At 36.9% G+C, this 15,103-nt stretch overlaps 1 protein-coding gene across 7 annotated transcripts in view; it reads left to right on the plus strand.

Moving 5' to 3' along the window:
- The window catches only part of CASK (calcium/calmodulin dependent serine protein kinase), a 219,842-nt gene that overhangs the window by 125,525 nt on the left and 79,214 nt on the right, over positions 1-15,103 (plus strand). For 6 of the 7 annotated variants that reach the window (XM_083821116.1, XM_083821117.1, XM_083821119.1 and 3 more), the window contains exons 6-8: positions 4-106; positions 12,140-12,315; positions 14,498-14,620. In XM_083821116.1, the coding sequence (XP_083677242.1) occupies positions 4-106; positions 12,140-12,315; positions 14,498-14,620 (402 nt within the window). Of the gene's footprint in view, positions 1-3; positions 107-5,917; positions 6,076-12,139; positions 12,316-14,497; positions 14,621-15,103 lie in introns of those variants that run through there. The other variant, XM_083821120.1, reaches the window with a different exon arrangement.

The following is a 15,103-nucleotide window of genomic DNA, read 5'->3' on the forward strand; positions in this document are numbered from 1 at the left end:
CAGCCACACTGTGTACTGCTTGCCTCAAAAGAAAATTCAGCCCCAGTAAAGCTTGGTGGCTTCGGGGTAGCAATTCAATTAGGAGAGTCTGGGCTAGTTGCTGGAGGTAAGAAACTGTCCTTCAAAGTTATATAATATTATGCATGTTCTGCTGCAGAGTTCTGTGCTTCCTACGCAGCCTGCCCTGCAAAAGTAGGGCTCAAAAATAATCTTTCACTAAAGACTTTGCTAATATAATATATGCATGCAGCTGATCTGAACTGCTAATAGAACGTACTACGTTGTTGTGTGTACATATACTGAGTAGTAAATCCCTCTAAATGTTACTCAACAATAGTTTACACTGTTTTGACCAAAATAAAAATGAAAAATGCAAAGATTTTTCCATTTTAGTACAATCCTTGACATAGTTAGTCCATGCTTGACAAAGCACACAAAATATAAATGCTGTCAAGATTAAAATGTATGTCAAAGCAATTGACTAAGGGTTTAGTACAGCATCCTTAATGCTCCCATATGTTTCTTGAGCAGTTTCTGCCAGAACACTACACTGTTTAATAGCAAAATTTTACTAGCTTCCATGTGTGATTCTTTCCTGTTTTAATATTTCATTGTAATTATTGCATAAGACATCAATATCTTGATTATGTATATTTTTTGACTAAGTGTGTTTTGTTTTTTGTGAATTTTATTTCCTCTAGCTGCCTTCCATATTGGTCCAGACAATAGGGTTATGCTTTAATCAGCCTGCACAGATGAAGACCCAATCAGTTTTCTGGTATTTTCATTGCCAGAGTAGGAGACCACAACAAAAGCTTTTATTAATTTTGCTTTTTTTTCCTTCAAAAGGGAGTAACTTCCTCTCAATACGTCTCAGTACCTTCAAAAACTCACATTTCCTTATCTAATTGCTTTAAAGATCTGTGTCAATTTGGCTTTTATGTGACCTTTAAAATGAAAAGCAAATCCACTTTAAGCATACCAACACTTCCATTCTCTTCCAGTAATTAATAATACTGTGGATATTTTTTGTTACCTACAGGCCTAGATGTCTTTTCTAAGAAAATACCCATTCAGTTAAGCTAATTTTTTTCCTAAATAAGAAGCTCATTTCTTTCTTTGCTTTTCCCATGTTTCTCAACTGATATCTCAGCCACTGCATTTTTTTAACGATAGTTCTTACAGTTTTGTTTATGATTCTCTTATTTTTCTTCTATGTGTTCTCTCTGAACAACTTTATCCATTTTTTCTGTTTCAGCTACTCTTCTGGAGCTAATCAGATACATTGTATTTACTTTCAGACTACTAGCTGTCTCACAAGAAACCTAAAGTTCAGCTTGGAAAAAAAATCCTGCATTTTCCCCAAAACTTATCATGCCCTTCCTTTCCTGTTACCATTCACTGTTCTGCAGTCCCATTCATCATTCATGTGCTCAGCCTCCTTGCAGTTGTCAGTGCTGGCCTGGTCCTTCCTTTCCTATGTAAATGTTTTCAGTTCTTTTTAGTTCTGTTTACAGTACTTACAAAAGCTTCTTTATTTTTTTCTTAAGCCTCATCAGTATAACATTTCTCTGTATGTTAGTTATCTTTTGCCTGATGTGTCTCAGTCTCTGCCATATCATTCTGCCTTTATATCGTTCTTTCCTCTTTCTCAACCGTCATTTTCAATTTGTAGTCTTTGCATCAGCACTTGTTACCTTCAGCTTCAAATTCTTCACACTTTCAGGGATACCTATAGTATTTCCACTTTATTTATATACCATATAATGTCTCAATTCTACTACTTGTTTCAAGTTTTCTCCTTCACAGACTCCTTATCTCTTTCTTCTGATCTTCCATTCCAGTCCTTGTACCTCAAACTACATCTGGCAGTTCTTTTCCCTTCCAGAGTCCTTCCTGAAGGCATATTACTAGACACTCCCCTACACAGCACTTGCAAGATTTTATTTCTTCAACTTTACAGTAACATTCCATATGTAAAGGTTAACGATACTGTCTGTACTGGCCTATAAATTTCTTGTAAGAAACTGTCTACATAACTGTTCAAGTTATTATTACGCCCTACATATAAATTCTGTTTTGTAGTAATAATAATAAAAAATTAGTTCTCATTTATCAATTTTCTCCTGAATGAAATAGAAATTGTCCTTACCGATAAGATTATGTGTATTAAAATAACCAACATGCTTATGTTCACATTCTTTTTCACATTTTTAGTTTCTAAAAAAATTGATTCTGCTTAACATAGTCAATTATTTCACCTCTAGCATGGCATTTCCCTTATTTAATGGTTATTTTCAGCCATAATGCGTCAGAAAATAAATTCTTAGTTAAATAAAAGTTGTTATGGCATTAAGCTTCTCTTACTGACCCTAAAATCCACTGTGCTCCTAACCTATTTTGGTTTTAAGTACACCTTAAAACTTTTACAATACTGGAAATACACTGTCTTATATGTACAGGAAGTACAATACTTACTAATCTTTCTGGATCTAAGTAATATGCATTACTAAAATATCCTAGCAGAATATATTCATTACTAATGTAAATTCCTGTGTAGATGATCCTAGTGTTCAAGAACAGAAGAGCTTTTATCTTTCCTTATTTTATGTTGCTTGGAGTATGCTTGTATGTTGCTTTATCTTTTAAGCCAGAAAAAAATATAGCTTTTCTTTAGAAAAAGCATGTCCATGTAAAAAGTAATGTAACTGTAGTGACGTTCAGCTGATAGGACTCTTCCCTTATTCTTGCATACAAAACCCAGCCATTAGCAAAAGCTCTTTAGTATCTGTGATGGTCACTCTATTCTGTGGTAGTATTTTTCTTCTAAAACAGGAGCTGCTATATCTAAAACATTCAGCGGTTACCAATGTTTTAAACTTTTTTCTTTCATGCATTTGTGCCATTTTGCTTACTTTTTTATATTGATACACTTGTGCCTGACAAGCCCAGATTGTGTGTTGCCCAGGAGAACACAAATAGGATGGAATTTGCTCCCTCAGTTTCTGCTAAGCCTACCGTCTAGCAACAGCTTTGCTTTATTTGTCACTGTGGCATTATTTTTTGAACTTAACAAAACACACTTTCTTTCAGTGTACATAAATTTTGGAAAAAAAAAAAAAAACATTTGGGGATTTTTGTAATACAGCTAGTTCCAGATATTGAAAATAAACGGGTCCCAATCTTTTTACATAAGGGGAAAATCAAGTTTCATTGTTTAAAAGAAGTATAACTACAGTGTTCTTTCAAGCAGATAGAGTTATTTAACAGAAGTGTAAATGTATCTCATGATTTCAAGGTATGACATCATACAATATGTCACTAGTGAAGATGCTTAGAATAGACTTTAGGAACATGATAGATGAATAGCTAACAACCCTACTTACTGTTAAGCAAGTACCCAAAACATGAACATAGCTGTAACTCATTTTCCGTATGACCGAAAGTGAAAATGGAAGGAAATACTTTATTCCACTATGTTTGCCTATAAGCTACAGTACAATGAATAAGAATTATGTCATCTTCTGAGTTACAGGAAATTGTTTTCATGAACTATCAGTCTCTGAAGGCCTCTTTTTCTTGAAGTTCTTATGATCAGAATTAGAAAATAATGGTAATGTGTATTCGTTTGAAGCATTCAAGTAGGTATTTTAAGATGGAATTCTGCTGGTATACACAGTAGTTTCAGATCATCCTAATTCGTAAGTGAAACTCTTCTGTGAGACAGGCTGTGGACAGGAAGCAGTCCCTGTTTGCATGGTGATGATGCAGTTGGAGTAGTGGAACCTGAGAGGTCAGTGAGTTAGTAGAGCACTCTTGTATTATGATCTCTGTCTTCTTGCACAGACAGTTTTGCTTTCAGAACATGGTATGAGTTGTCATAATATTCTCTGAAATAGAATCGCAGAATATCCTGAGTTGGAAGGGACCCAGAATGATCACCAAGTCGACCTCCTGGCTCTGCACAGGACCACCTAAAAATCAAACCCTGTGTCTGAGAGTATTGTCCAAATGTTGCTTGAACTCTGACAGGCTCAGTGCCTTGATCACTGCCCTGGGGAGCCTGTCCCAGTGCCCCAACACCTTATCGGTGAAGAACCTTTTCCTGACATCCAGCCTGACCCTCCCCTGTCACAGCTTCAATAAACGTGTTACCAGGTTTAGCAGATAGCAAATAGCGTTTATGCTTATTCTCAGGTGGGATATATTTAGCTAGTAGGTGGGATAAGAGTCAGAAGAAGCTTCAGCGGTGCTCAGTTCTAGGCAGCAGGCACAAAGTGGAGCCCAGGAGGCTCCCTCTGAGCACCGGGCAGCCCTTCTGTGCTGTGCGGGTGAGGAGCCCTGGCACAGGCTGCCCAGAGAGCTGTGGGGTCTCCTCCTTGGGGATCTCCAAAAGCCGCCTGGGCACGGCCCTGGGCAGCCTGCGCTGGGTGGCCCTGCTTGGGCAGGGCTTGGAGCAGGTGGCCTCCAGGGGTCCCTGCCAACCTCAGCCATCCTGTGAAACAAAAGTCATTGAATCCACAAGTGCTATTTCCTGCACTTTATTTATTTTCTCCCAGTTTCACCTAGCAGAAAATAATGTAACTGCTTAGACCTAAATGGTATGAGGTTCTGCACTAGCTGTTAAGTCTTGTTTATTGACGGACAGTTGACCTATTTTTACTTTTTACTATTAGCAGCAAAATGTCACTATCCAGTCCAGTATTGATTTTTATGTACTATTAGTTAGCTCCCCTAAGTTCCTTCAGAATCATGTAGTATCTTCAAGGATCCTAACAAAACCACATAGATGGAAAACATCTAGTATGTTCTTAGGCACACAAATCTTAAAGCACACAAATACCAAGTGTTCTTGATTCTTTGTCAGCTGGCCTGCTACTACAAAAGCTACTACAAAAATGGCAAAGGAAGGCATTACCATAAATTTTCCTGCAAATAAGACCATGAAATTTGGGAGAAAATCTCTTTTAAGTTCTTTATTTTTGTTTTGTTCCCATTCATGTAAAATAATCTTCTTGGTGGTTTTCTAAACACCAGTTTAAAATTGTATTTTTGGAATTTTTTTATGCTATCTAGACTTTTTTTTTTCCTACTCATCATCAGTGTCTGAATTATACAGCAAATCTTTCTTTTGTTTTCCAAGGACAGGTAAATGTCTGTAAACTGAGCTCCTGCACTAGTATTCTTCTTTCACTTAAGTGGAAGTGTTTCATTTCTCTGCAAAACAACAGCACCATTTCACTATTTTTGATTTGATTTTATTTTTTGAAAACAAAAACAATTGAGACGCTTCAAATCTTTGTCTTTAATAGATTATGTTTTATTTAAAGGATACAGCTGTGGTTTACTGTCTCAGAAATTCCACTTCACATCTGGGTTGATTTGAGAGGACTTATAGGAGGCTAATGTGTTTAAAAGTCAACTCAGGTTTACTTCCTGCATCATAGTATTATGGCTGAAAAGGCCAGTGAATCAATTATTATAATTTTTCTGGCTGTCATGTAATCTTTGTGTATTCATTTCTCAACACTAATATTCAGGTGTCCAGTTGTCTACTGATACATCTTTTAAAATAGATTTTCTTCGGACAATCTTCTGTGCTGTGGCTGAATTGCCTGTTTTTTTTTAATCCACTCATCTTCTCCATACATCTGCTTTAAACATCTCTATTGTCTGGAGTAATGTGGGAAGGAATTAAAAGTAATAAAGTATGATTTATCTGATGTGTGTGATTCTTCAATTCCTTCCACATTATTCTGGACATCCCACTCTTTTAGAAACTCCTTAATTTAAGAACATATTTCATATTACACTATTGTGAGAGGTCAGATGGTGATGTTTATTAGTACCTCACATTTTTTTCCTAAAAATTATTTGTTCCAGTTGTTTCCTAATACATCGTTCAGATACTACTGCTGTTGAAAGACTCTCCTTCTGATATCTTGGTCATCAATCCCCTGCCTTAGGGATGACAAAATCTGATTGGGTCTCTCTATATACTCTTCTTCTTGTGGAAAGCATAGCCCTATTGTCTGGAATAATATGGAAAGAGTCATAGAAACTAAATTATCAAAGGTAAGTCAAAATTTATCTTTAGTGCTTGTAAATGGTATCAGATTGACAACATCTGAAGACTGAAGCTCTGTTTATCCACAGAAAAAAAAGATCAGCAAAATTAGCAATTTTATAAGTTTCCACACTACTAATATGCCTCAAAACTGACAGATAGGAAGCTTTTCTGTAGAACTAAGATGTCTGATGTCTGTGACCATTCAGGCATTAAGCACTTCCTGAGACAGCATACACTTTGCTACATGCATTTGCAAAGAATTGGATAGGGGCAAGTATCACATTGAACAGATGCCACAGATGCATCTTCATATAATGATTTTCAGTTAGTGCTACTCTAGAATTGTTAAGGAGAGCTTAGAAGCACACAGGGAGCAAATCGATTTCCAGTCTTCCGAAAGGTTTCTTCTCACATACAACTGAAAATCGTGTGTGTGCATGCATGCAATATTTATGCAAATATAGTGATATTATTTTGCAAGGGCAGTGAGTCTTATGAGTGCTCTTATATCTAGAAGAAAAAAAGACCTGTGGCAGGCAGAAGACACCTTTTAAAGGGAAAATGCCTTTGCTTACTGTTCTGTCTCACTCCACCTCCAAAAAAATGCAAAGGTGTTGCAAAAACACCAAAGAAAATGCAAAAGTTTCTGAAATATTTTAAAACTTGAACTGTTTTGAACAATATTAAAATCTTACACTGGATATGTATAGAGTACAAATTTTCTGCTTGGTAATTATCAGCAAAAGTGATAGCTGGCCTAAAGGGCATTGAGTATCCATGATTTTAGCAACCTTTGTTGTCTGTAGATTTTGTTTATCCTGTTACTGACAGTCACCTTACAGTTCTTGTAGTTGCAACACAGGAAAAATCATTTCTATGTGAGTTCATACTCCATTCATTTTGCTGAGCTAAGTGCAGTACTCCTTGCTCAGATAAGTTTCTAGAACAACCTCAAAGTCATCATTTCCTCTTTTGCTGAACCCAGTGTAGTAGCTAGTTGTCATGAAGATGACAGCTGCCCCAGAAATTAGCTTTTTTAGTAGAGTTTGAAACATCTTTGTATATATATAATACACATATGTATGCATTTTTCTCCTGCTTGACTGGACATTTCAGGTCTCAACCAGTCAAGTTTCTGCTCGTTCTGGGCTTGCTCTTTCATGGAGACATAACTGTGGTCTGCCCACATGACCAAATTATCAGGATCTTGTAATCTGCACTAGAAAGGCTGCAAAACCAAATCATTTTGTGATTATTTTCACTACTTATAATCTAGCAGTAGTATATGACTGTATTTTGTTAGGTTAGCCTGGCCTTCTGTCTCACTTCATTTGCGTTTATGTAGTTCTCATCTTAAATTTAAAAGTGAGTATTAACATTTAGTAGTACTGATTTTTTAGCATGCTGTTAAGTAACATAATTTTAAAAATAGTTAAAGGAGCAGTCTGTTGGGTTCTTACACAGCTGTGTGAAATTTTACCTATTACCTTACTAGTCTAGTCCTTCTGCTTAACATCAAGCACTTCATTAATGTGAGTTTGTATGGTATTCTGGTTTTGAACCAGGGCAACAAAGATCCAGTTTTTCTACCTGTGATCCAAGTTCTTTAACTTCCAAGACAGGAGAAAGAAGATTTGGGATGGTCTCTTAACTTTAACTTCTTTCAGAGTTTGTCTTTAAGAGCTCATGTGTTCTAAATAACGTGCAGCCTCACGTGCTGGTGACATATACTGAATGGCCACCAGATAAAGCAAAATAGGAAGCTTGAGATAACAAGGTTATAATTTGTCCAATATCCCACAGAAAGTAAGAAATAAATCTCAAGAAGCTGTTGTGTTTTTCTTGTTCTGATAGCAAAAAAATATATGGAAAAATATTGTAATATGGTGAAGGTTGTTAAGGAACAGTGGATGGGTGCAGCATAAAAATGTATGTTGTGTTTTGTCTGCAATTTTGGTAAGTGTACTGTTGCAAACTATGTTTGCACCTTGTTCATATTCAGTAGTTAGGTAAGTATTTTTGTATTTCCTCGTGCTGTAGTCTGGAAGAGAGGTAGAGAGGGGAAAGAAAATCTAAAAATTGTTGTCTAATATCAAGACACTGCTTTCAGACTTTAGGGAAGCTGATTAATGCTCCATTTCATTCAATTATACTGTTCTGCATATACTTTCAAGTAAATATGAATAATGAAGGATTTTTCTTGCTTATTGATTTCTGCAAAGTAATTTTAATTTGAAATGTTATTTGCTTAAGAGAAAAAGGAAACAAAAAATTACTTTTCATACACTCTTGACACTGTAGATTACTTATTTCGTACAGCCTGTGATTAATTCAGGTAAGGTGATGCTCAATATATGAAAACCAAAAATTAAAAGATTGAAAGGAGCAAGCTGTATCTTCGATTCTTGTTAAAAGATTTGTCTTATTTTGCCCCATTTCATCGGTATTCTGTACATCAACACCGGCACAGCCACATGGTTGCCCTTGGCTACGGGCCAGACTCCCACTGGTCACTCGTACATACACTCATACTCTCCCTTCCCATCAGGATAAGGGCAGAAAATAGAGCGGAGCAGACTGCTTACCAGTTAGCATCACAGGCAAAACCTACCTGACTGGGAGAAAATCAGTTTAATTTATTGCCAATTCAAATAGGTAGGGGTAACAGAAAAGACAAAAATTAAATCACCTCCCTCCTTCTCCTTCCCAGGCTCCTGACACCCCACCCTGAGCAGCAGTGGGGACAGGGGTCAGTCCACAGTGGTTCCCCTTTGCTGCTCCTTCCTCCACACACTTTTCCCCAGCTCTAGCTGCAGTCCTTCAGGATAAGCCTGGTCCTCCACAGGCCGCAGGGTGGGTGTCTGCTCCACTGTGGTCTCCTCCAAGAGCTGCAGGGGAGGAACCTCTGCTCTAGTATCTGGAGCACCTCCTGCCTCTCTGACCTTAGTGTCTTCAGGGCTGTTTCTCACACACTTTTCCCCACTCCTCTCACTGCTGCGCTGCATTTTGCCCTTAAATATGCTTTCCCAGAGGCACCACCAGCTTGGCTGACTGCCTCAGCTTCAGCCAGCAGTGAGTGCATCTTGGAACCGGCTGCTACAGGCCATGTCCCGCGTGGGCCAGCTCCTGCTGCTTCTCCCAGAGGCCACCCCTGCAGCCCCCGCTGACAGAACCTCAGCACCTGCACCCAGTAATGCTGTTATGTTGCTCACATAGCATGTGTTGCTGTTAAATATGCTATTTTACAACACAGGAGAAAATGTAGGAGGACCAGTAACTGTTTGCCAAGGACACGTTTTCCTCAGAACAAGATGTACTCTCGGTAGGCCTTCTGTCTGTAGGCCCGTAGTACAAATGCCCAGGAGACACAAATATGTTGGAAAAAAAAAAAATAGGTCCACTTCTCTGACAATACATAGTCATTTTTTAAATATGTTCACCTCTGCAACACTTATTTCCTAATAACACAAGGTCCCAATCTGAGAGCGTGGCATATAATTACTGGAAATATACATTAAATCAACTTAGATATCACTTGATATTTAGGCTTTGTAGTTTCATTAGCTACTTGATCCAGACAACAGTTTCTCCCTGAAGCTTAACACTTCTTTCAAATAGCTCTGTTTGTCCTTGTGATATCTTGTCTTGCTGTTTTCTTTTGAATAACCACTTTTCTCTTGACTTCCTGGATTCACAACAGCAATTAGAAAGCCCTATAGCAAGGCAGAATCTTCAGAATATGTTTTTCCATTCATATGGATAAAAAAGATTTGAACAAGAGCTTTGTTACCACTAATGTTTTGGGGTGTGGTTTTTTGTGTTTTTTTTTCAATGTGTAAGAAAGGTTACACCTGCTCCAAAATTGCAAATGGGTATGTCTGCACCCAGATGCCAGGAAGTTTACCACTGAAATAAACAAGACTTGGGTAAGCCAGGCTGCCTTGCGGTCTTGCATGATGTCTTCTGTATCAAAAATTTTCACACTGTGGTATGCATACCACTAATGTCACATGAGCAGGTTTAGCAATATGCATATACTTTGAACAGGCAGCTGTTGCTTTTTATGTATATGCAGTGCTTGATACAAAGGTGGAAATACTGACACTTCTGCTGTCACCAATGATGGCATCTTAGGGAAAAATCTTGGGAAAGCATTATAGATAAGATACTTACAGGCACATGGAAAAAAAAAAGTTCACAGCAATTTCTTATGCATACTGGATATGTGTACCTTGCCTTTTCATTCCCCTCCCTGTCCCCAGGTATCCAAAAGAGAGAGACTTTGGGTTATCAAGGGAGATAATTCTTCCCCTCATACTTCGGAGCTTAGAGAATTGCCTTCTGAAAGATGGGGCATAGGCCTATAAATTGTGTATAAACAACAAAAAAGAATTATTTAGCTTTCCCCAAGTCCCTATGTCTTTCTCCACAGTAAATATCCCTCCTCTTTCCCCAGCGATGTGAGGGATAAGCTGGACTGCAGCATCTCAATATTTTACTCCCCCTGCATGGGAACTATTCCCTCACTATCATGTCAGCCTACACTGCATAGACTTCTCAGTTTGCCAGCCTAGCTTAGTGGCAAGTTAAAATGCCTTTGTCACATGCATGTTCCTAAGATTTATTTAATAGAGTGAATACCTCATAAACTGAAATTGAAAGGGTTTAACACAAAACCAGATGAAGTTTGCCAGTGGTGTTGTTTCTCCTTAAGAACAGTACTCTGGAAAAGCTACCATCTTTCTGTCAACTTCTTAATCCTCATAGATGCAAAAAAGAATGGGGACTAGTTTAAAGAGCATGGTTAGATCATATTGCTGCATTAGGTGGTATACATGAAGAATGATCGTTACTGAGTAAGCTAGTGCCAAATAACCTCCCAGGTGTTTGTTACCAGTGCTGTGACTTAACTAAATCACATTCAGATGGCATGCAGGACAGGCTAGTCAAGAAGGAATCTGTTTACAAGACAAAACTCAGTAGAATAAATAATGTGCTAACACGTTGTAAACTCTCCTAGCCAGCACAGTGGTGCTGCTGGCCTTGAATGGAAACTCTGAAGTACCATATCCTATCTGTAAGCAAGAATTAACTTATGAAAGTGATACAAGCAGTAACAATTTGCTAGTTGTGATTTTTTATTTTCTGTTGGTGCTCGGTGAAACAACTGTTATCCAAAGACTTCATTGTTCATTAACCATCAGTGATGCCCTGATCATTCAAAATGTAACTCTTGTACCTTTGCAAATGCTTTTCAGTGAAAACAAGCATCTTTAGAATGGGAAACATTTATATAGAGAGATAAAACGGTTGTTGCTTTTATTTGGCTTAATGTGTTACATAGCAATTGAATGAAGTCGTTCTAATCAGTTTATCCACCCAGAAGCTTAGTTGATACTAAATATGTTTCTTTTCTGTGGGTGTACATTCTCTCCAACGTAAAATCAGTAGAGTACCATTACTGTGTGATGATCGCTGAAAGCATTAGGTGGGACACATCAGCATTATCTTTTTATCTGCAGGAAGATGCTGTTTGCAGCAAATAAGTAAATAACACATTTGCTAGCATTTTGCAGTCTTGCTGGCAGTTTCAGCAGACTGGCTAAGGTTTGGGCAGATCAACAGAGCAGATTATGCCCTTGCATAGTAGATTATGCCCTTGCATAGCAGCTTTTTAAAGCAAGTGGTGTAGGTTAGAATTCTTCTATATCTTTGTATGTGCTCTCTAGATAAGTAATCCCTGTTTCCAAGGTTGTCCAAATTGATATTTTTACATCTGTATGCCATGTTCCACTGGGGAATCTTAGTGCTTTTATGTAAATGTTTCACATTTTGTGGGGTTAGGCTAGAATATTATTCAATTTGTAGGAGTATAAATCAAGCAAAAGAGAACCTAGTGATTTGTCTCACTGGATATGTTTAATAAATATTTAAGGAAAAAAAAAGGAATAAAAGTTTGATCTATAAAGAAAACTTTGTAAAACTGTTTTAGTTTAATGCAGTGGTATTCTTTATTTACATGTTTGACACACATCACTTTGACTCTGTTTTGTTTCTATTTCCATTTAGGACGTGTAGGAACACCTCATTTTATGGCCCCAGAAGTGGTGAAAAGGGAACCTTATGGGAAGCCTGTAGATGTTTGGGGTTGTGGTGTGATCCTTTTTATCCTGCTAAGCGGTTGTTTGCCTTTTTATGGAACCAAGGAAAGATTATTTGAAGGCATTATTAAAGGAAAATACAAGGTAAATGACAGTATGCCTGAGTCCTTTTCCAGTGAGATGAACTCCACTTGTAAAATTCCTGGAATTTGATTTTTGTATTTAGCCTGACTTAAATTTGAATCTAATAGAAAGCTGCCTATGTTACACAGGGAGAGAGAGGTTTCTCTCCAGTATGTCTTGTTTGTACTGTGTTCTGTATCAATGCTAGGAATAAAAATACAGAAATACTTACACAGATGAAATAATGAGTGCCAACAGATAGCTCCTAATTGTACCTTGAGCTTAGCCGTGAAGTATAACGTACTGTATGTTACCTTCACTTTAGAGATCATTTATATTTTTTAACCAAATTAAAAAAAAAATCATAAAGACTGATCATCATATTGGCTTGATTTAAAACAAAATGCCTGTTACTGTAGACGTGTGGTTAGGCATTTTTCTTTTTAGTACAATAAATTGCAACTAATTATTCAAAAGGAGCCACTTGCAACTGAAAGCAAATTGGTGTGCATGCAAAATAAGCATATTTCACAGTGTAGTCATCCTAGAGCCATTATGGAGAAAAATGTAAAACTTCAACTTCGCTGTTTTTACTGTTTTGTCTAAGAACACGCAGTTGTGCTCTCTTTCCATTAAAAGTCATACATGATCTGTGTATTAGCAGAGAATGGGTGGAAAGTCAGGCAGCATGTCTGCCTGATAGTCTGTAATAGGTTTTATGAAGGATTTTGTTTGTTTGTTTTGTTTTGTTTTGTTTTTTATGTGAACTAAAATGTAAGTGACAGCTGTGGCATTGCACTTGGTCAAGAGCACATTTCTTTAAATGTTATATACCTAGATACAGAAATATCTCTTCATGACACTAGTTTTTTGATTTCATAGACAGGTAGACATTCCAGTTTTACTCTATGGAAGATTTCTTTATGTAATCTATCAAACAGCTAAAACCCTTTGGATGCTTACAAGTTAATTTTTCTTTGTTTAAAAAAAAAAGTCGTGGCCAGCACATTGTGTCTTCTCAGTTCCTTTTCTGTTCCCGTTTCCTGTTATGTGCCTATTCAGTGAAAACAGTATAAGGATTTCAAAACAGTCTTGCTACACATTTGCAATTACCTTCATTTTAGTAGAGATGGAGAAGACAAATGACAACTATAAATGTGGATTTCATAGCCAGATAATGTTCCAGAGTGCTCCAATTTAAAGCAATATTTTTTTTGTCCCAGACTGGTTTTAAGTAAAATTGACTTTTTTAAATGAACAGATTGAAATGTTGTAAAAAGACAAGTTATAATTTTGAAATTCCTTTTAATAAAACTAGCAATGTACCATCCAAATAAAACTTAATTTCTTCATAAATCAGAGAAAGTACTAGAAAAAGCGTAATACCATTGTAATCCTTTACAATGGTAAGAATTTTCCTGTTTTAGTATGGTTTTATTGGGTGCCCACCCAACAACAGTTGAACACAAATCTGTATATGCACAATATGAAAACATGTTCTAAGTCATCTTTCTTGTTTCATAAATATACAGTTCTGCTCTAAGTGCACAGTAATCCGCAATTGCTCGTATTGTTGATCACATCTCAGTATGCCTTCCTGTCTGCATGGCTGAAGATGCTTAAATGTTGTTAAGTTGAAAGGAATTTATTGGGAAGAGCCATTGTCCATGATGTCTGTGGGATAGGACCAGAGTAGTTTGCAACAGGCATTAAGTGTCTCCCTTTTTACTCAGCATCAGTGGCTTTAACTTGTGGGTTGGTAGAGATAGATTATCTTCCCATTCGTTATATTGATTTCAGGAGTAGGTTTAATTTCTGTGTTTATCATATGCATAGTTAACTGTCAGACAAATCCTAATTACTTTTTTGTGTGTGTGGTTTTTTTTCTAGTGGTCACATTTATCTCAACAAAATGTATCATAGGTAGAGAATTATACTGTAATTCTTTAATGCCATGGATATGTCAGCTTTTATGTGATGCAACATTCACAGTATTCAAATTTTTATGCCATTTCAAAAGCAACTAATGTTCAGTTTTGTGAGTTACTAAAAAGTTTGAAAACTTCTTTTCACATTTATTAAGATACAATGTTTACAAGTACCAGCCACTCTTAAATCTCTGTCATTTACCTTCCATAAAGAACAGGTTCTGGTTTATATTCTTATTACTAATATTATTTCTTTTTTTCTTGCTTGCAATCAGATGAATCCTAGGCAGTGGAGCCATATTTCCGAAAGTGCCAAAGATCTGGTACGCCGCATGCTTATGCTGGATCCAGCAGAAAGGATAACAGTATATGAAGCACTGAATCATCCCTGGTTAAAGGTAGTAAAACCGGTTGTTTACATATCAGTTTTCTCTTCAAGGGAGAAAAAGATTTGTTTGTTTACAATTTTAAATTACACTTGACATTGTATAAAATGTGTGATAATATATTTTAAATGTTTTGTGAGACTAGAGCTTGAGTTTTTGGTTATTTCCAAGCTTGAACCCTTGTTTAGCAGCAAGAGCAAACTCGCTTAAGCATCTTGGACAGCATCAGAGTATAGGGAGTAGGACTGCATAGAAATAAGCTTTAAGAAGTTATTCTTGTGTCTTTCTGTGGTTCTCAAACTCCAGAGGAGTAATTTCTGATCTCTTCTTAGCTCAGTCCTATCCAGATCTCCTTCCTATTATTGCAGCATATAGCAATTCAGTGTATTGCATTACTTAAATGCCTGCTTTCTTACCTTAGATTCACAAAATGTCTCACTAGAGTGAAATAACTATGTAGTGGTGAGTTGTTCGAAGGCTGCTATAACTACATAA

Source organism: Anser anser (assembly GCF_964211835.1).
Source record: "Anser anser genome assembly, chromosome: 1".
Classification (NCBI taxonomy): Eukaryota; Metazoa; Chordata; class Aves; order Anseriformes; family Anatidae; genus Anser; species Anser anser.